The sequence below is a fragment of the Pangasianodon hypophthalmus genome, chromosome 12 (assembly GCF_027358585.1).
Source record: "Pangasianodon hypophthalmus isolate fPanHyp1 chromosome 12, fPanHyp1.pri, whole genome shotgun sequence".
Taxonomy (NCBI): Eukaryota; Metazoa; Chordata; class Actinopteri; order Siluriformes; family Pangasiidae; genus Pangasianodon; species Pangasianodon hypophthalmus.
The window spans coordinates 8,056,526-8,078,646 of NC_069721.1; the positions used below are offsets into that span (position 1 = coordinate 8,056,526).

The 22,121-nt window shown below is 40.7% G+C and overlaps 1 protein-coding gene across 6 annotated transcripts in view; it reads right to left on the bottom strand.

Moving 5' to 3' along the window:
- The window catches only part of jmjd1cb (jumonji domain containing 1Cb), a 119,201-nt gene extending 97,532 nt beyond the window's left edge, over positions 1 to 21,669 (bottom strand). For 5 of the 6 annotated variants that reach the window (XM_026915092.3, XM_026915091.3, XM_026915089.3 and 2 more), the window contains exon 1: positions 21,248 to 21,665. In XM_026915092.3, coding sequence (XP_026770893.3) covers positions 21,248 to 21,427 — 180 coding nt within the window. In that variant the 5' untranslated portion in view covers positions 21,428 to 21,665. Of the gene's footprint in view, positions 1 to 21,247 lie in introns of all 6 variants that reach the window. The other variant, XM_053238696.1, reaches the window with a different exon arrangement.
- Positions 21,670 to 22,121: the final 452 nt, after the last annotated feature.

The window sequence follows — 22,121 nt, forward strand, 5'->3', positions numbered from 1 at the left end:
CTGATTAAAGAAAAAACAAGTGCTCTGATACCATGTGATACTATGTGTACGTTGTTGCACTGCTGAACAGGCGACCTGGACGTATTTCATGAATAATAACTGCAATAAAAGCAAAGCAGACTGTGAAAAGATCAATAGAAGGAACTATTGCATCGTATTACAATAAAAATAACCTGTATAACAATTTAACCCTAAAACCTAGCACAAGGAGTTCACTGCTAGCAGCACACTGCCATAAATGCAAGCTAGGAGACATAAAAAAATGCTAGGTGAGTGAAAATAACAGCTCTTAGTCAGTATGTGGTTGTTGATGATGTACTTCTCTTTATTTTACAGGTGTAGAGAAATCAAACGTAACCCGCTCTTCTCCACTGCAACCCAACTCCATCCAAGGCAACTAATGTAGCTAGATAATGCAGTTCATTTCAAATCAGCTAGCTAAAGTTATAAAGAATAAACCTAGTAGCCTAAGTGAGTGAATTTTAAACGTAAAATGTTCCATGACGTCCCTGACTGATAATACGACGTAACTTAGTCATTTCAGCATCAGTGAGTATTAAAAACATACTTGTACTTATACTCAGTCTGAAAAAAAAAGGGTATCAATACATCCCTAACACAGACCTTATTTGAGACGAGGCAAGGCAGAATCATTCCATCAAACCTCACTTGTTAGACGTCATGAATGAACAAACAAGAATGGAAGAGAACTGACAACCCAATATGGAAAACTGGCTAAATACAACCATCCCAGATGATTTTCAGAGGTCTACTCTTCCTGTTTTGTTACACGGGGATTACAGTAGCATTGCAACATCCTCTGCGCTGTCATTCAGCAGGGGAGCGATGGAAAAAAGATAGCTGGAGCGAGACTGCTTCCAGAAACGAAATGGCGTTTTCCTACTTAGCCATCTGTCCAAAAGCAGAACTAAACAGCAGACGCATTTAACTGAGTATTAGCACCACATGTGCGAACGCCACAGGAGGCCATCATGCTGCACATCAAACCTCTGCTCTTCTTTTCCTACATCCACACCCACACACACTACGAGAGGGATGAGAGCAAACAAAAATCCCACTGTCGTGTTCAGAATATGAGAGCCATGTCTCTATGAGAGCTGCCCCTTTGTACAATGACATGTCACTGCTCTGAAAATTAGTTCATTCATTCATATTAGACAACAGTACAGTAATGTATGCACATATACTGTATATGCAAACACACACACACACACACCGTACATTCTCAGTGTCTTGTCTCAGAGTCATTATCCATCTAGAAAATGGAGGGTGACGGAAAAGGGGTGGGTCTCATCTTAAATATGTGTGCTACAAAAGCCACACAGGCTAGTAATTTAGAGGGAAAAAAAATTCCTTGTGAAAAACAAAAGGATAGTGAAACGCTACAAGAAGGCCCAGTAGCGTTCCGTCCTCCACTCCACCCCCACAATCATTTCAAACCAGACATGTAATCGCCCACAAACCCAATCAGCTCAGCCTGGGGTGGTGGAGGAAAAAGAGAAAGTGAGAGAGCTGGACCAGGCCTGGTAGGCAGCTGACACAGACATTTTGGTAATCTATCCACCTTGGCTTCAGTGGCTTTTATTACACACACCAGTAAGAAGGGAAGAGCGGAGAATTGAATCTGAAGCAATATTAAACTGGAAGTATGACAATATGCTTTTGCAGAAGATTCCGCAGTATTCGTGAAACGAAAAAAAAAAAAAAAAAAAAAAAAACAGAAAAAAATAAAATCCGTCATCCAAATGTCCGCGATCTTTGGCTATTTTCAGTGAAGATGGTTTCTCAGGGTTTCTTGTTTCTTCCCACACGTTGGTGTCGTATGAGCCCACACTGGGTGACCTCTGGTTGAGGTTTGAGAGGGAGTGCCGTCCTGCGCCGTTTCCTCTCCCCAGAGCCGCGGCTACGCTTCACGGCGGACTTAATGTCTTTCAGCTGTGCTGAGAAATGTGAATTCCTGCTGCTATCGCATCAATCTCACCCTGCTCGCTCACCCACTTCCTTTTTTCTCCTCTCTTTTTTTCCACAATGTAGAGGCTGTCCAGGGAAACAGTGGATGTTGTGGACACGGGGACGACCATCTCTACAACCTCCGTCCTTTCCATTGTTGTTTGGATTACAAGCCGCGAGGCGTTTATCTGCACGTGTGCTCGCCAGGTGAATCTCAAAACAGGAAATTTGACTTCTGAGGCAACGGACCCACACACGCACGCACGCACGCGCACACCCTTACAAACTATTCCAGTTCACGCCAGGGCCATGGGGCTGACATCATGGAAAACGGCTCTCTATTTTTCACAATCATTACTGGCATCGGCCATGTTTCCTGTTGAGAAGCCACTAGATTTCTCAACAACCTGAGAGAGAGACTGGCTGAGAAAATCAAGCCAATGAATTTCAGCTGTTATTGCTTTCTTACTGCTCAGAGCTGGGTTTTTACCTGGTTGCAAACTGCTCAATGTGTTTCAACTAGTACTGAAAAAAAAATATCTAGACATATACAATGCAGGAAACAGTGAAGACGACACCAGACTGAATTCAGACAACACTTTGTACATAACAACTTTGGATATAGATTTAAAAAATATTGTTTAACAGCTGCTCAAGTCAGCAGGTACTTGTTAGTGGTGTATTCAGTACAGAATTATCCAAACGCTCAACATCGTAACCAATTACAAAACAACTTAAATGTTATAAATTACCAGGTGAACTAAACAACAGAAATAAAAGCATTCACAAACAAAGGAATAAAAGTATTCAAAATATTAGCCACTACATTAGGTATTATATGTGACCATATAATATTGATATTCTGATAAATTATATCACAATTATATACACTTTACAACTTTCAAGATTTTTCAACTTTTTAACATAAAAAATATACAACCTGGAAGCACTCATAAATTTTACCACTATTTTGAAACTTTAAAATTGTAAAATGTTGAAAAGTTTACTAATTTTGTCCGCCTCTTGTTTAGTATCAATTTATTTTTCTAGACATTAAATGACAATATAATCAAACTCATTTCTTTAATGGTTTATTTCTATATGCAGCACTACTGTTTCGCTCACAGTTTATTAGCTAGCCTAGATATCACGGTACATTTCACGTATCATAGGAATGTTTTCAAACATCGCAATATATTTGTGTTATATTGCACACCGCTATGCTCCAGTATCCATCCGAAAACCAATCACTCTGCATTGTGATATTTTAGTGAAGAAGCCATGTGCATTGGCTGTATTTCCAGTGCGCTATGGGTAACAATATAATGAACTAAAATACCTTTAGAAATATATGTGTTTCAGTTATGTGGCTCAAATGAGGTCCCTTTCGTGTATGAAGTGTTACACAGCACATGCAGCATTTCTCATTATCTTACGCAGTGCGCTTAGAGGTGTGGATATACTGTTAATCATTGACTATATTTATCTTCTGGCAGGCTGAGCAATTTCTACAACGGTCAGCGTTTGGAGAACATGAAAACCCACAAGCTGCAGAGCTTTACAGAGCTTTACGCAACATCACAATACAACTACTGAGAGTTACATAAGACCTGATTGTCATGCAAACATTATTTATGGGTGGATAATCATTTTAAAGCAACGTCTCTAACTGTACTGTCTGCTAATATTCTCTGCCTGCATATAGAGCTGCATTCTATTCACCAGCTGCATTTAATGTTGATCTTTAACCATTCATTGAGAGCAGTTCACTTAAACCTAGCATGGTGTATTTGTTAAGGGTGTTTAAATCATGTATCCGGTGTGTATTTGGGGCGGGAGAGACAGTTCAGGTTGTGGAAGGGGGCCTTTTTTCCCCTCTTTATGTTCTCTTTTGTACATATTATGTGAGATTCTACTCATTTTTCTCCTGTTCATTTGTCTATTGGGTTTATCTAAAAACAGTTATATTAAAAGATAAAAAAACTAGCACGGTGTAGAATTTCAATCGCACCACAAACACGTAGGGTACAGAACTATTAGGGTATACAACAACCTTCTATCAAACGTTGACGTTTTTCAATCTGCAGCAAATCAATAAGATGATCTGACCTAAACAGGAAGTATTGATGATCAAGACGCAGGGAAGCGGCTAGCGACCGTCGTTCTCACTGTAATATATTCACTTCAAGTCAGGTCTTTTTCTCGAGTTATATTTTAACAGTACATAATGGGCTACTTGCACTCAGAGCAATGACGTAACTTCCGTTTTTGAAATAGCGTGAATCTTGCATCTTTGGTTGCGCTGTTTACAACAGGCAGCACAGCGAGACAGTAACATCTAAGGTTTGGTTAAGATTTTTTTTCATTCTTACAATAAAGTCATACTTCTGTTCTAAAGTTAGCTTGAGTATTCGTTTCTATTAAAAGGTATTTTCTTACCTTCATATTTATGTACGATGAAACATATACAACAGCGTCATCGCTATTATAGTGGATGAGCTGGAAGCAGAAGTGCTGTTTTCGCTATAATGCCGAAGTGTTTGTGCAAGTAGCTCATTGACCAAAATCCAAATGGATTGTGCTTTACAATAAAGAGCTGACTCAAATGATCTTTCTCTTGTACCGTTCTGCCGCTTCAGCTCTGCGACAAATTAACATTTTAGTAGCAAACCATAGCAATAAAAAATAACTAATGGCTGCAGACTTGATCTACATTTGAATACGCTGAACATCAGGATAATATTACATTAATGGCAAACTGTTTAAATTATTTTTTAATGTATGCTACCGTGCCTGTATCTCAGTTTCAATGATATTTTGCACTAACCAAAGATCGCTATGGCCATGACTCATATAAAATAGCCACGTCCAGTCAGGATAGACCACGCAAGAAAAACTTCCCACATAAAGAAATCCTCCTCCTCCTCAAAAGAAATGCATTTATAGTCGTTATACTTTGGGTAGTTGTACATTTTCACGTAATAACATAATCCTACATTGATGTCAACTGTTACATTTTCAGTAGTTTGTAAACTCAAACATAGTGACTTTACATTCAAAATAAGCTATGATAAACTACTGCAAGCGGCTGCTGGATTTCATTTAAGACAGTCGTTAAATCTTTGTGAATTGCTCACAGACGTGTTACTCAATAAACAGGCAAACACAAGCTGAGCCATTTCAAAATTTTGGAGATATACACATTGCCTTGCCAAGACAGGAACACAGTGGCTTGGCTTATAGGGGACAGACATCTGGGCAAAGGATGTCCAGCCAAAAGCACCAAACACAAACAACTAAAGCGGCCAATGGAAAATTTATTTCCACATTTCCACTAAAATAAACCAAACCCACGTGATTAACAACCAATTTCATCCCCATGGACACCCAGTGCCTTAACCCGATGAATTATACAAATCTCTGGTGTGATTATAGTGCTGGCGTGGCATGTTATTTTTGTCAAGAGAGGATTGTGCATCAACAAAATGATGTCTTGGACAATGCGAATCTATAAACAATGTGTCTGAGTGGAGCGAATAATGACCTGAAAGGAAAAGAGGAAAAGAGCACTTCACTTCTCATTACCATTTCTTCACAAACACATTGTCTTCTCTTTTTTTCTCTCTCTGAGGATTCTTTCAGTTCTGTGGCATACACAATGCCACTACGCTCCTCTCCATCTCGACTGTGTAGCGCAGACGGGCAGAAGTCCAGGCTCAGCCTGGTATTAAGCTGCCTGCTGTCACTGCGTTCCTCTCAGGCATGGCTTAATGCACGGTGATGGGATTTTCCAGCAAAGCAGAGCCAACAAGCACAGCTCACAAAAATCCAACATTCCATTATCGCTGTGTCGCATTCCATGAGGACGTGAATGCGGGAAAGTGGGGTGTTTCCACAGAGCTGGCAGTGGGATAGATTTCCAGTGTGAATAGCAAAATCAAATGCTGAGACTGAGACAGTGATACGAAATAGCAGCACATGTGGCTTTCACGAACAACATCTGGTCATAAAAGATACACATATGACTACTAGAAACTTAAATCCAAAATATTTACCATATACTTCCCGGAAGCTAACTAACAAAGAAAAAAAGGAAAAGTGTGAGACAGAAAGGAGTCATAAAAACAGTTGAGAAGGAAAGTAAGGGAGAGGAAAACATCTTTCATACAGAGGTCAAGAGAGCGGTATAAAAGGTGGGAAGAGAGGGAGTGGGAGCAGGAAGCCCCTGGGAGCCCTGATCTACGGCCATTTCGAGACCGAGGAGGCCTCTTGCCTCTATATGTGAGCACAGACGCTCTAAATTACCCCCAGTCCTACACATCTACAGGAAAGCAACCCCCACTTGAACCTCTTCTCCTTCAGTACGTAAGTCGGATATGACCGCAATCGTATAGTAGAGTCTGCGATCTCATTCTCACGGATTCTAGTTTATCCTGCTCTACACTCCCGGTGTTGTGGAACAGCGGGCTTTTTCAGCGGGTCGCCCACGCTTGGCTCACACTCGGAGCAGGCCCCCGGTTTCAGGACCTCGGGGGAACAGCCGGACGAGGACTGGGGATTGCAAAAGCAAACAAAAGTTCCAGATGAGCTCCTCTGGCTAGATGTCAGAGCAAGCCTACAAAAATATCATCCTCCTGTTTTTTTTTTTTTTTTACCCCTTCCTCACAGCCGCCTGTGCACTAACAGCCATGGAAATCTCTCAATCTTCATCTGGGAGGGGAGAGACAGCTAAAGCCAAGACCTACATTTAATTTCAAAAAGGACGTTTAGAAGCTTTAGGGAAAGAACAAATTGAACCATTTGGTGAGCGGTTATAATTCCTCTTTGGAAGATGTGATGAGAATCTTTATAGATGTTGTCATAAGGATGAGGATTTCAGAAAGCCCAAAATATTACATCATCCATAGTACCAAACTAACACTGCGGGAAACGGACGCATTTGTTTTGTCTTCCAGCTTAATTTCAGATATAGTCGTTTTGACAGTAGTTATTTTTATCTTTATTGCCGCTGCGTTAAACATGGCACTGAAACCACAATGACAGCGTACATCGCCGTACGGATTTCTTACTACCATTAAAGCAGTGTTTAACTCAGTGTGTGCAGTACTGGAATGACTGATTAAACCATAAACATTAAAAATAACTTTAAAAAAAAAAAAACTCATCACTGTATCAAGGGCTCAAAAAGCATACATGCTACGACAAAACTAAAGATGTTGGCATCACGATATAAACAATATAAACTACAGAACGCTGAGAAAATAAACATTAAAGTGCAAATGAAATAAACATTGATGTTTTTAAGCTTTCTGTACAAGTATCTTGGCATGATTTGTAAAAATGTATTTATATTATATATATATATATATGTGTGTGTGTGTGTGTGTGTGTGTGTGTGTGTGTGTGTGTGTATATATGCATTACAGTTGATCATTTTTGGGAAAACAAATGATTTTCGCTCGTCCAATTTTGGCATCCAATCAGATGCACTAGAGAACAGATCTGTCCCGCCCACTCATTAACAAACTGAGCATATCATTTTACAAAAGCAGATCATTAGCAGCAAACATTCGTTCATGTAGTTCATGCGGCTTCTTGCACGAAATTCACTTTCCAAACCATCGCTTGTGTTTTGCGCTCATTCCCCTTCCAAAATCTTGATCTCGGCTTGAATGGAGCTGTTCGGAAGTTGTCTGTTTCTCTATAATTCACTGCGTCATGTTCAAAGGAAGTCCTATTTTCCTTCTCCCACATGAGAAGCCTAATGTCCGTTTTACCACTCCACAATGCTTTTCAATTTACTCCAGCCACATCAAGTATACAGGGAGAGGAGAATTCATTTCTGTGCCTTCCTGCACTAACTATAATAGCATATAATAATATAATAGTGAATATAATGTGCTGTACTGGCCCCTTCGATTATTATAAACATCTTTTACCACTGTATATGATGACAAAGTCTGTTCATTTAACAAGATCTTACACTGTGAGTCAGTTAGAATGGTCATGAAGCTGCTATTATACGCCTACAGGTTGTAGCTCATGTACTGTTTAGATGTTGGTCACGCACTGCGTAACACAGCAGGAGTACCGTATTCCATATTGTTTCTAGCTAGACTCCACGTGCAGCACAGATAAAACTTGAGCGTAAAATCATACTTGGTGTGCGCATCAACCATACCACCAGGTTTGTTGTAAAATGCCACATCGATTAACGTGGGTGCGACGCAAATCAGATTCGCCTGGTGAAAAAGCATGTTCGGTAGAATGGAAGAGGATGTGCTACATGAACAGGGATTTGCTGCTCGGTACTCTGATTTTTATCGAGTTCATCTACATTTACTTCAACCCTACACATCTGGAAGCATGAGCCAATAAACACAAGAGCATAGAACTGGGGTCATGTCTTTCTGGAAGACTCAACATGGAGGAACTAACAACGCTAACAACAAACTAGCTAGATTGGTAAGGCTAGCTGTCACACAACCTCATGGAACATCTTTCACTCCAGAAACACGTCACACCAGGACCAGGATAATCACCAGACTTCGCTCCATCGAGTGAAAATCAAGTGTGATCACTACTTAAAATGGTCTTTCCTGATGCATTAAGCATACCACTTTGGAAGAGAAGAACTGTTGCAGCTCTGTACTGACCAACAGCGATGTACAACCCAAGGTCTGGTGGTTGGAAACCTCTGCTCTTGGATACCGAACATGACAAAGTTGCAATTATTTAGCCAGTTTGCTAAGCTACTGTTGAGTTTGTTTAGATTCTGTGAGAGATTTGGCACATCTCAAAAACTATTGGGTGTTGTGGAAATCAGCCAAGTCATTCGGCGTGCTCCCTCCCTAACGTCCTGTTTCAAAAGGAAATACGTCAACGTGCGAAAACAAACCACAGCACTCAAGCCGTTTCCAGGTGTCCTAATTTTGTTTCGTATACTAGATATCAGTTGTCTTCTACTGTTCCTTGGGTTGTAACAAGCCATCTCTGCCATTTTATGCAAAAAAAAAAAAAAAAGCAATATTTTCCTCATGTTTTGCATGAGTTTTTCCACAGTGAGGGAGAAAGTGTATCTCCGTATTTCTTAACTCTCAGCCTCACCACTCATACAGTGGCTGCTCGCTGTTTTCTCTGTGGGCAGCCAACATTTTTATATCTGCCCATTTCTATAGTTAAATCGTGGCCTGTATTTGGTCAGGATTCATGCTTTAATTCATACTCTCTCATACTTTTTTTTAGGGCCTGGCTTTCTAGGTCCATATACTCTGATTCCTTGAAGGCTTCAGCTTGAGAAATACCAACAATGGAGAAGCGAACAAGACATGCTGTGTTCGCTCCAGAACAATGGGGCCCATTTTTTATTCCATATTTTCACAGAATTCTTTTTCTGCTTGACACAGAGAACAACCGCCAACCACCACCTGCAGGAAAGAAAATTCCAGCAGTATCTGAATGCATCCAGACACTTTGCCCTACACGCACACACACACACAGAGAGAAGTCGTGGCCTTTTCCTGGTCTGGCAGCCTGGCTGGGGTGAAAGTAGAAGCGAAAACAGAGAGTACACTGTTCATTCCCAAATCCCTCTACAGGGCAGCCATGTCTGCTCCCATCCCATTAAGCTGCCCTTCAGGGACCTCCATTCACATAAAATTCACAACATCCTGCACCAGTTTCTCTGGCTCGGCTGCCTGGCCTCCGAATGGCATGTCATAACCAAGTCTGTTTGATTATCTACTTTCTGCTTGTGAACAAAGTCCACACAGCAAAAGCAAACCGTTTTTTTATTTGTTTATTTTGCTCGGGAAAAAAACGGGATGAAACCAAGGAGAATGTTGGTCTTGCGTATCATTTAATCGGCTGGCAGATAGTGTGTGTTACTATTACTCTTGTACTCTTATGCTTGTACTCTTACGCAGTACTTATTCTAGTACATATACAGTACAGTACAGTACTTATAATATATACTTATTCACTCTAATGAACAGGAAGGTTGTGAGTTTGAATCCTAGTCAGAGATTCCAACAACTCTCTCGCTCTTTCACTCTCACTACATCCCGGGATTGGACTTTTCCTCGTTCGTACATTATGTCTTCATACATAAAAGACATGTCATTAATAGTAAAGAATGGAGAATGTAGAGAACATGAGGCAGGAAACTGACCGTAAACGAAGTGCCGAGGCTATAAATCATTGATGATTGTATTTATTGTTTAAGCTATTTAATTAATCTTCCTAAAGTATGAAATTAACAAGAACTGGAGCTGTTACGGTGTCATGGTTAGTCAGGGTGTACGATCAGAGAGTTGCCCCACTGCTGACTTTTTCAAAATACTGATTAAAATCTTTTTCTTTTTTTCTTTCCTTACAGCCACCCTCTAGTTCATCTTATAATGACAACGTGATAAATACTGACAGTGGGCCTCATTTATCAATCTTTTAAAGTTGTGTGTAAAAGTTGTGTGTAAATATTTGCGCAAGCCAAAGCAAACTGAAAATTTTTCCACCGAATTTTCAAAAGTTTTGGAAAGGCTGATTTTCTTTATACTTGTGTGCGTATGTTGATCACGCATCACGTGCAAAGTGCATTCCTCAGCTTACTTGCATTTAGTGACACCCACAAAAGTCCATAAAAGGTCAAGCACAAAGAGGGCTGGGAGCACGACATGAACGATTGGGGTAAAGGCTGAAAGGCAGAAGTGGCCGTTATTTTGACTCACTTTTATGGCAATAAAAATAATAATGTATAATATTAATAATAATAAATGAGCTGAAGCTTTTGTTTAGAGCTTACGGCTCTGCACAGACAGACTTTATACAGTGCCATTTTTTTTTTAATATTCTTTAATTAATGCCAATAATATAAAATGCTGGTTTCACAAAATGTTCTCGATGGTCTCGATGAGTCTCTGACCTAGTGAACTGGCATGAGGATGTGTTTTTGATGGAGACTCAAAGCACTTCTGTAAGTCGCTCTAGATAAGGACATCTGCTATACGCTGTAAATGTAATAAAAATAAGCAATTTAAACTCGACAGTATATTCCAGACATAAAAGTGCAGTAATGCGTGCAAATTATACGATTTGAAGTCGAACAAGTCGAGGTTTACATTAGTTCGTCTTCTTACGTGTAAAAATTTACACACACTCAGGAGCAGGAGAAGGATATGAACATTATTCCAAATTGATGGATTTTTCAAGTATACCAAACTTCTCATGCACACGCTCATATGAACGGTCAGAATTACATTTGTTTGTATCCAGCTTGAGGCCCAATGAAAGAGATTTTATGGAAATGTCCTTCTCAAAAATAGCTTTCCAAAGTCCTATTCAGACCGGATTAGTTTTACATGGAGGGGTGGAGTAGTGCAATTATTACCCGAGTATCTCTGGGATTTTAGACCCGTCTGAATCTGTCATGTCATAATTTTTACACGGTGAATTTTACTTTTTATAAAAAATGACCAGTAAAAATATTAATTCTACTGAAATCTTATCCTGCAGAATGGAGAACTATTAGAGTTCATCTTTTCATTTCCTTTTGGTTTCTGTTACATTTACAAGAATGTGCAAAGAGACAAAGATTTTGTAATAGACTTTCTTTTAAATTTCACTGTTTCACGTGATACTGGGGAAATTTCAATCCGTGACACCGCTAACCAGCACAAGATAAATCACTAGCCTGTGTTGCTATACAAGAATTTTAGAAATCTGCACAAGCTCTGTTTCGTTGTTATTACCACATTCATACAATATTAATTACATACTTATGAAAATGTCATAAATTTTTGGACTGCATAAAATCATTGCCACCAATATCCAACAGTGCGTTCAGTCTTTAAAACAATACTATATTTATTGTCTAGGTGTACAGAAATACCGCTGACATTCATGAGCCTGCTTTATCCTGGTGTTTTTCTTTAACAAAAAGCACATTTGTGATTCATTGGAGTCCATTTGTTTTCTGGGCCTTTTCCACCGAGACCTGAAGCATTTTCATACCCCTTGGGAAGCCCGCTGGGAGGCGGTTCGTTTAATGAAGAAACCTCTCCACCAAACACATTTCCTTCAGGCATAAATCGCAGTGCACTGCAATGCTTGCTCTCAAAATCATTTCGGTGCTCTGCTGAAAAAAAAAACATTTGCATGAGAATCTCGGCGAGCGCGGTCTATTCCCTCTATCAGCCATGCTCATTTCACACTTCTCTTCCAACCAGCTCTAACGGTCTGCTCATTTGAATACGTCAATGGTTAGGGGTTTTTTTTTTTATCCGTGTGTCGACATAACAAGGAAAAAGCTGTCTGGTGGGCAGATCACGCTGCGCCTTGGCAGAACCTCAAACATCTGCAGAAGGTCAAGTTTCCACTGTATGGAACCAATCAATGGCGCCCATAGAACGGCAAACAAAGACTGGTGTTTCACACCAGAACCTTGCCCTTGTGTTATAGATTCACTCTCCCTTAGGCGAGATAAGCCCCGAGGACTTCAAAAGAGTGAAGTCATGTGTTCGAATAAGCTCGTTTCACAAACGCAGCCAATCAGAGCACAGGAAACTGTAAGAAATGTACCTATCATGAATCTCGATACAAAAACATTATTTAGCAGTAATATTTCTTTAAGAAGGAAAATACAGATCTCACTCTTAACATTAGCTCAATACAGATTTCTTGAGAGTCCTATTGACAGATCAGTGATGTGGTAAACAGACCCAGATCGTTCCTAGACAATCCACTGTTTGGAATAATTGCATTCAAATTTCCCTGGAGGTCTTCTCTCGGTCCAAAATTCAGCAGCTACATCACATAGCTCACATGCTGGAATAGAATACAGACATGACCGTGTGTGTGTGTGTGTGTGGGTGTGTGTGTGTGTGTGGAGGCTGTTTCAGCTCCCAGTCGTGTACATGCCTCCCACTGGGCCTCTCTTTCAAGGTGTGTCGCACAGCCATGGCTCAGTCACACGCTCGCTGGTGTTGCTTTCTTAGCCTCGGGCACAGCAAAAGGAATTAAACAGAGGCACTCGACAGCCCTTCTGAGATCCTGCTAAACAGCCACGCAGCCATGACAATGTGACAAAGAGACAAAACAAGCTCTCTCTCTCTCTCTCTCTCTCTCATTTGTTTCCCAGATGTGCTTCTCACGCATTCCCGCCTAAACTCAGCAGATGCTTGTGCGAAAAATGAAGACAGCTCATCGTGATACATGTAGACAACGCCAATAAAATGTATCACATGGGGCTCGGCGAGATTACTACAGCCTCCCTTTCTATTTCCTGCCACTATTTATGCAGCGTTACCACCCACATAATTGGGCAATGAGAGCGTGACGCTTCATACAGGACGCTGAGATAGGACTTTAATCCAGGCTGGAGCTCTGCTCTGCTCTGCCTGTTGCCCTGCTACCTTCACAAGGTAACAAGAGTTAACTTGTTTTGGGAGCAAATTTAATTAAGGGCACATTCCGACAGGCTCGCCGAATACCGACGCTGCCACCTCCGAGAGGAAAGGGCGCAGGAGTCATTTTGAGCCTCTGCCAAACTGCTTTTGAGCGAAGCCCTCGGGGTAACAGTCCATTTATTTGATTTGTGAAAGTATGCGCTGAAAACGAATATACAGTACAGTCCAAACGAAAACCATCTGGTTTCGCTTAGGGCTGTGTTCAACAAAAGCAGAGCTGGATCAGTACAAAGAGATGGGGCTGGAGGTCTGCACTGGCTCAGATGTCCAGTCCACCTCCAGAGAGCAATGACTAACGGTGTTTGTGTTTCGTGGCTCATCATTTGCTGTCTTAGGCTGAGCCGCCAAAAAACAGAGGAACTGTACAAAGTGATGTTAGAATGGAAAGAACCATTAAAACACACAGAGAGTGACATAAATAGAGAGTATGTATTATATAATCTATATAATATTATATAGTATTATAATAATAAATTCGATTCATGGATCGCAATACTCAGCTGACTGGCAACCTTCAAGTCACTCAGAGTACGGTGTGTGGATCTTCACTCTGTTGCTAAGTATAACAGATGTTCCTGCTATCATGTTGCATCACGTTACATTAACATGGCAGCTCAGACAGTGGGGTCAACCAGCAAGGCTCTGATAAATCTCCTCCATCTTTACTGCTTCACAAAACGACTGTTTGTTTTAGATGGTTTGATATCAACCTAAATGATGACATCCATAACTTAGGCTTATAATATAAGCTAAATATATTCACCATGAGCTGAATTCAGAGGTGAGTTCCGCACACGTAGTGAGGAGTTCTGCTGCAATCCATTGTGCTCTGAACTCGGAAAAACCAGATCTCTGACAAGTGCAATGAGACAGTCATTCAACTCAGAATTCCAATTACATAAACACACCTGAAGTCAAAATAAAATGGTGAGTCACAGTCAACAGTCACAGTAAACTGGTTTCCTTTTGCATCATTTGCATCCTGTAATGTAAAATTGTGACATAATCTTGTTGATTTCTGCCCCATTTTACTAACATGATTAGCAAAGATGTTTGACAGATGGTTGACCTATCTTGGATGTTGTTTCTAATCACTTATTAAGAAATAATTCATGTAGATCTTCTTTATATGTCAAATTCAGAGAGTACCCATACAAATATGACCTTGCACTTGGCATCCATGGTCTTCTGAGTGGAGACAGTGGAACACTTCTAGATCAGAACTCGGGGAAATCGATTTTCCGACAATTTCCGAGCTCCAAGTACAATGGATTGCAGTAATTGTGGACGTCATTATTTAGATGACAGATGTAAGTATGAATTTGTTCGCTGTGGGAACTGCTTGCACAGAATAGAGTATGCTGAACACATTTTGGTTTATACATAATATACATAATTCTTACTTAGTTGTAACGTGAGTTACGCAATATTGTAACGTAAGTTACGCAATAGTGAACAGCAGTATTAAGTAGTACTAAGCAGTACTAGCTCAACTGTCCGACAGTTTGGGCTGTAAATACATGAAAAAATCTATAGGTTCTCAAGTGACACAACAGAACAGAGTTCATTCTATCTTTCCGTCGATGTCACTGTCATCTGGAGCCAAGGAAGCAACACTGGCCTCTGGGTGAAAGGGGTGGCATACTCTCACTCTCACTCTCCTGTCAATCACAGCGACACTGGCCAATCATGGGTGTCTGTGAGCTCATGTATGCAGAAGAGGGCGGATAGCACTTTCCTCTCGAGTGTCTCACGCTGCCATGTGACGCAGCATGAGCAGAGATGCGAAAAGATGGCTGGCTTCACGTTTCTCAGAGGAAGCACTTGTTAGCCTTCACTGCATTTTAACTAGAGACATTGGGATTGAATTGTTAACAGGTAATATTCTGAACTACGCTTACACATAGCAGCTTATCCTTCAAATGCTTCACGTTAACCAAAGTTAACCACAAACTTTACTGTATTGAGTAGACAATACAGGTCAATATATGCAACCTACAACATTTAACCCTAATTTATTACTGTACGTACTATTACTGTTTTATTTATTACTGGATCTACTGAGCTGGAGAAAGTTTATGTCTGTTACACGCTAAGTCCTTCTGCAACAAAAAATAACCAAGTGAAAGCAGCATTTTAAACCAGTGTTAGCGTAAGTGAAGCAGTATGAAGACAGATGGTGTCAGCGTGGCAGCGAACAAGTCTGCCGTCTTCATCACAGCACTCCGAGGGTTAAGCGCACGTCTGTTTGACACGGCGGCTTCATCATTCATACGGCTCAGCTGCTGTTGCTATGGGACGCAGTCATTGGAGAAAGACCTGTGCTTAATGAAAGCCTTCTCCACTGGCACACGCTGCACCTAATGGGAGATCTTCCTTCGTGACTACAAAACATGTTCACTCACTGACAGACCACAGTTCACCTCTTCCAATTTGCATAATCTGGTGAGTTTTAGTGACAGAATAAGAGCTGATTATCTTAATTAAACAAAAGTGGGTGAAAGGCTATGCTGATCCTCTGACGCATTTTAAGTTGAGTAAAACTGGAAAAGCTAGAGCCTACAGTCTGCCAGTGCAGCAAGCCGCTGGAAAATAACTTGGCTAGAACAAACATGACTGCGCTATTGTTCTCGGCTCTGACTGCAGAATTCCTCCCTCCAGGTCCGTGTTCCCGGCGAGAAGCCAGCTGAAACGGGGTGTTTCCAGGAGAGAGGCCTGCTGCAGGAAGCGGGTCACTCTAGGTCAGCCAGGTCAAATTCTGGGAAAAAGCGGCCTGTCAGAGTCATAGTGTTGACACATACAGCAGGCAAAGAGCTGAGGATGACAGCCACACTGCAAAAACAAGACCTCGGTCCAGGGGAAGACGACATCCTGACATTCAGCACTGAGCACTAACAGGAGAAATGGGGCTCGAACCGCTGAGCGTGTCACGCTCTTCACGATGCAGGAACGATTCTGAAGGACGTGTTTATATTCTCCCTTTCTCTCACTCGTACAGATACACAGAAAAACAAACATAATTAGGCAGAGATTCTTGATGTAATATTATCTATTATAAGGTTTTTGCTTCTTAATGCTCTTAATGCCTGATTTAAAGCACCCTTGAACAACTAAACTAATAAATCAATAAACTAATTAAACCGTTAATTAAACTAGTTAAACCATTAAACTAATAAATCATTTACAATTTATATAATGTGACTTACTGTCGCAAAAGCTACAAACAAAAACTTCTCTACACTGTTACTTTTATAATTTGTGAATATCTATAAATTATTAAAACACCCCATGTTCTCCTGCCATGCCTAATAGCTAGAACATGATACAGCCATAAAATTATATCACTGTATATTTTAAGATTATTATGATAGCAGTATAAATCACAGTATAATGTCTATAAAGCTCCATATTTACGGTCTGATATTTTGGTATAAGTAAAGCAAAGCTACACTACACATTTGTACTATCCTTTAAATCCAATTTCTTGGTAATATGCAAATAAATATGAAGTAGGAAATATCATTTAGGATTTTTTAACGAAACACTCCAACACTCGATCAATACTACTTTATCATTTCATCAATACTGCTTTGTTCAGTGGTTATAAAAATAATTAAACGGTTTTATTTTTGTAAGTAGAAGTAAATATGATGTTTTGTGTTGTTTTTGCTGGGCGCCAACACTTCCTCCACACATGCTGTTCGTGAGTGAAACACTTCCGTTATTTAATCAGGAGAGAGTGAAGCGAAGCTGCTCCAACACTGCGCATTTCTGAATGAATCTGAGCATCACTGTTTATAATAATATCCTTATAAAAATACAGACGCATACATGTTAGTTGATGTGTATGTTCTAATAACCAATGTTAAAAGTGATTATTTAAGCTAACAATATTACCAGCAGTCTTTTAAGTGTAGCTACAGAGCAGAGACTACACATGAGCTTTTCCCATTAATACAAATAGATTTTGACAATATTTTGGTTTCTGGAACACATGAATTCGATTACTGACGAGTGAAAAGTCACTGAAAGAGAGACAGCACAAGTGATTTTCAGATTGACGTTGTGCTGTGCTCACTGTTACATGTAACGAGAGTGGATACAGCGTTAGGAAATCATGTTCTCTCTCGTTCTGCCTTTTCCTCTTTTACATCACTTTCTGAGTGGATTTTGTGTAATATGTTGTTTTTTCTCACGGCTTCTTACCAGTATAACATTCCTATAAGGCATCTATTTTACAAGAATTTCAACCAGAACACTGAATCAGCCATCATACCGCCAACCACTAGCTATAAATCTAGCTGTAAACTAGGATTTCAATCTCTTTATCTACACTGTCATATGCTCAGATATTAATTAATATTAATTTGCATATTAAGCCCTATCTGGATGGGATTAAATTTACATGAGGTTGTGGGGTAATTTCCTATTTTACAGGTGCTCCTCTGTGATTTTATTTCCGTCCGGATCACCAATGTCTGTGTTTTTCTCCTTCCTCCTCTGAGAAAATTACAGGCCGAATTGCCTTCTGTTTTTCACCAAACTCAGTAGTCGTCTGATTATTTTATTCTCATCCGGATACACGTGTCCTTGATTTTTTTATGCAGATGTCGCCTCGTGTCACCATGTTTGACTGCTGCTAATTGCTGTGTTTAGTCTCATAGCGTGTATCAGAGACCCTCCCCCAGATATTAAACACTCTGAATCGTGAAACGCAAAATGGATGCTTCTTGCTACTTTGTGATTATTAATTGTGTTTTCAAACTGGTGCTGGATCTTTGGTTCGCTCCAAACTGAAATAAGAGCCAGCGTCTCTTCTCTTCTCCAGTGCCTCTTTGAGCGCTTGGATGCCATGTTGTGAATGGAGCATGATCATATGACCACGTGACACAAACATCTGGGTTCATAGAAACATAGTTTCAACCCACTAATAACTCACTCTTCCTGTGGTCATTTTATAGCTGTCTGGCTGCAAGAGTTTGATTGCTGGGGAATAATTACAGATGTTCTGCTGATAAACTAATCCAGTCCGAATAAGGAATTGCTCCACCAATCAGTTTCTTACAGAAGCACTGAGAATGTCTCTGAATGTAAAATGTTAGTTAAGCATCATCTTAAACTAATTTGCTCTAACACCAGGCTGTAGATGTTTTAAGACAGCGACTGACTGAATGGATTATCTTTCTGGCGCTGTTTTCCTGATCACTCGACTCATTACTCGTCTGTCCTTTGATTGCACAAGCTACAGCTTGATTAGAATTTGCATTAAGGTCAAGGCTTATGTGAGCCGCTGAACGTTTGACCATTCAAGCATGTCAGCTGTAAATCTCTCCCACTGATAACGCTCGTATCTCGAGTTACTATTTTATAATAGAGAAGGCTTACATGAGCTCGATGTAATTCAGGCGTAATTAAGACGGGAGACCTTCTGAAGACACCGGTATTTACAAGACACTCTGCTCAGAAGCCTTATAAGCACGTAAGTGCCAAAGTGAAGCTCTGTATCAAAGGAATAGCTTGTGTACACTAGCCGAATGAACAAAGAGCGAACTCTCTGCAGGCTAACTTGCAGGCCAGATTCAGATGGATGTTGGAGAAGTCCTGAACATAGCAGTCTTTATGTTGTGGTGCAGTGGGGGAGGGACAGGAATGACCGCCATGGGCTCGTGTTACAGGCTGTTTTCTTAAGCCACAAATCACATGCCCACTTCCAGCACTTAACCGGCAGTTGCTGCCTCTGTGACCGAGGACCGAGCACAGATATTTACAATCTGAGGCTTTGTGCTCTTCATTTACCTTATGATTTTAATTAGCATAGAGAATTAGTTCCTCCAAGATATCGATCGTTTGATCGCACACATGGAAAATTTGCAAAGGCAGTCCGCTAACTAATCCAAATAAACCGCAAAGAAATGTGCAAATACAGTTTACTAGCTCTTTTGAGCTTGAAAGTTTGTTTAGAACGGTGCCTAAAATGTAGATGCATTGAAGAGACACTTATATCTTATGGTTCTAGTCATTACTGCAGTTATACATTAGTTATAATGTGGTTATAAGCTATATTTTTAAACTCGCATAAAGAATTAGTGCATGTGGTTTCACTGAGTGAACTGTACACTGATCAATGTTAAAAATATGATTCAGGATTTAAAGAAGTTGACGAATGGAATTGAAAGACTCAGTAATATGCAAAAATACTGCAATGCCTTGAATTCAAATTGCTATGATTTGAAATTTGTTCCTGAGAGATGTTTACTCATGCATCCTTTTCTCACGCATAAAAACTGTGAATAGAAAATAACTCCACAGTGGTTGAGGGTTTGAAAATCATTTTCTAGTGGTGCTGCAGTCGTCTCTTTTTTGCAGTTTACGCTGAAAAGCTGTGATGGTCCAGCATTTCCAGTATTCAGTGCACATTTATGAACACCTCAATATGAAAGTATTTTTTCCCCTGATATCCAACTCCTGTTCTAATCATACCACAGGTTTAAGAGGACAGGATGCCAGAATGTGCATTTGCACCTCTCCGATTTGGCTGTCCAGCATGGAAAATTCGGTCCCGTGCCCGGTTTCTGCTGATTAGCGTGAATGCAGTTGACCTCAGGCCACATCCCTGAAAACAAACTAGCAGCACACTGTACACACAGACCAGCGTACACAATGGCACGGTCCGCTCCATTCATCTCTGTCCAGATGAGCGCTCCGACCCTGTCGCCTGCGACCCAGGACTTCTTCCTGACTGTCCGCATTTCTAGTCTCTCTGTGAAGGAACCTGAAAGGTCAAGAAGACTGTCTCTCCTCGATCTCACAGCAGAGGGAGAAATGTTTATCCGTACACCTCATATCTATCTCGGCGTGAACAAAATCTGTAGTGACATCACAAGCTTTATATGTGCTGGTGAATGAGCAATAATCTAAATATTTCACTACAGTCTGAAGTGCCATGGGATAAACCATGGAATAAAAGACGAGAACAAAAGAAGCAAGCGTTGGTCATGTCTACATTTTGGGGGAGAAAAAAAAAACAACTAAGATTTATCCCAGCTGCCTTGATTTATTGAAAATCAACCGCTTTAAAAAAAAATAAATAAGAGAAATGGGAAAATATGATCTAACATGTTTAATATCAGCTCAACTGCAGGCACAGAGGAGATATGAGATTTATTCATTAGAGGAAGAAACACTCTGCAGGGTCTGTCCTGATTTTGTTAGCACTATAAAACCCAGAGTTGTATGTTGGCAGGTTGTTTATAAATACAAACTCACACAATGTAAACATGCCTCTCTGGACTTGTTGAAGCCAGTCTGCCTTTCAACACACATTTAAAGCTTTTCTCGAGTCATTTTTACAATGAAAACATCTCATGAGCGACCAAATGTTGGTCTATATTTACCATAAACCTAAGAAACAACTGGTTAACGTTCATGTTGCCTGTTTTTTTTTGCTGTAATCTGCTAGAAATTTTCCTAGCTGGCTAGTTTCTGCTTTGCTAACAGCTACATACAGCCTGTACATACTGTCTGTCTGGTCCGGTATTTTTGTTTGTTTGTTTGTTAGTTTTGGGGTTTTTTCACGAAAAATGACAACTTTTCAACGAAACGTGAAGTAAAATCGCGTTAAAATGCCGACACAAACACGAGGACAGCGACCAAACCGCCGGGTTGAGCAGCGCATCCAGTACGAAAAGGTTTCCAATAGAAATGTCGTAAAAAAAAAAAAAAGAAAAGAAAGAAATGGTCGAGATGTCAAACCTGAGAGCTGGTGTGTGGTTTGAGTTATAACGCGTTATAATAAGCGCACCGCGGGCTCTTACCGTCAGGTCGGGATTGTCGGTGTCGCGGTGGCTCACGGCGCGGATAACCCCGACACGCCACGGCCAGCGCGCGATCTCCGCGAGCTCCGGCGGCGCCTCTCCGCTCACGCACAGGAACCGCTTCCCCACCAGCTCCGGCCGCGGCTCCATAACCGCCGCCGCCGCCGCCGCCGCCGCCATGGCCCTTCAGGCACACAGAGAGAGCCAAAAACCCCTCGGAAACTTCAGCGCCGACGCCCTACCGATCGGACATTGACTACGGGAGAACTGGTAAACAGAACAAAAGAAAAAAAAAAAAAGAAAAGAAAGAAATTTAAAAAAACGAAGGCAAGAATCTTGTCGGTGTGCGTGTCGACCGCAACCCGGAGGGGGGATTTAAATTTCTTTCAGCCTCCGCCCGCAAATAGCCGCTCTTTCACTCCGCGACACTGAACACTGGAGACGCATCACCGCCGCCTGGAACTCTGTATCCCTCCGCCGCGCACTACACCGCACACTACCGTCCTAAACAGTACGGCAACCGGCATTCTCTAACTAATGATGCGTACTCTGTTTAAGCGTACTAATTAGTACAGTAGCACGTGGTGTAAAGCACAGCAATTATTCTGTCTCACTGATAGCACTCACCACCTATTATTAACAGACTACTGAAAATAGTACTCAGTGCTATGTCGTTGTTTTTTGTTAACCATATTCACACAGTACATGAAATATATATATATATATATATATATATATATATATGTGTGTGTGTGTGTGTGTGTGTGTGTGTGTGTGTGTGTGTGTGTGTGTGTATATATATATATATATATATATATATATATATATATATGTGTGTGTGTGTGTGTGTGTGTGTGTGTGTGTGTGTGTGTGT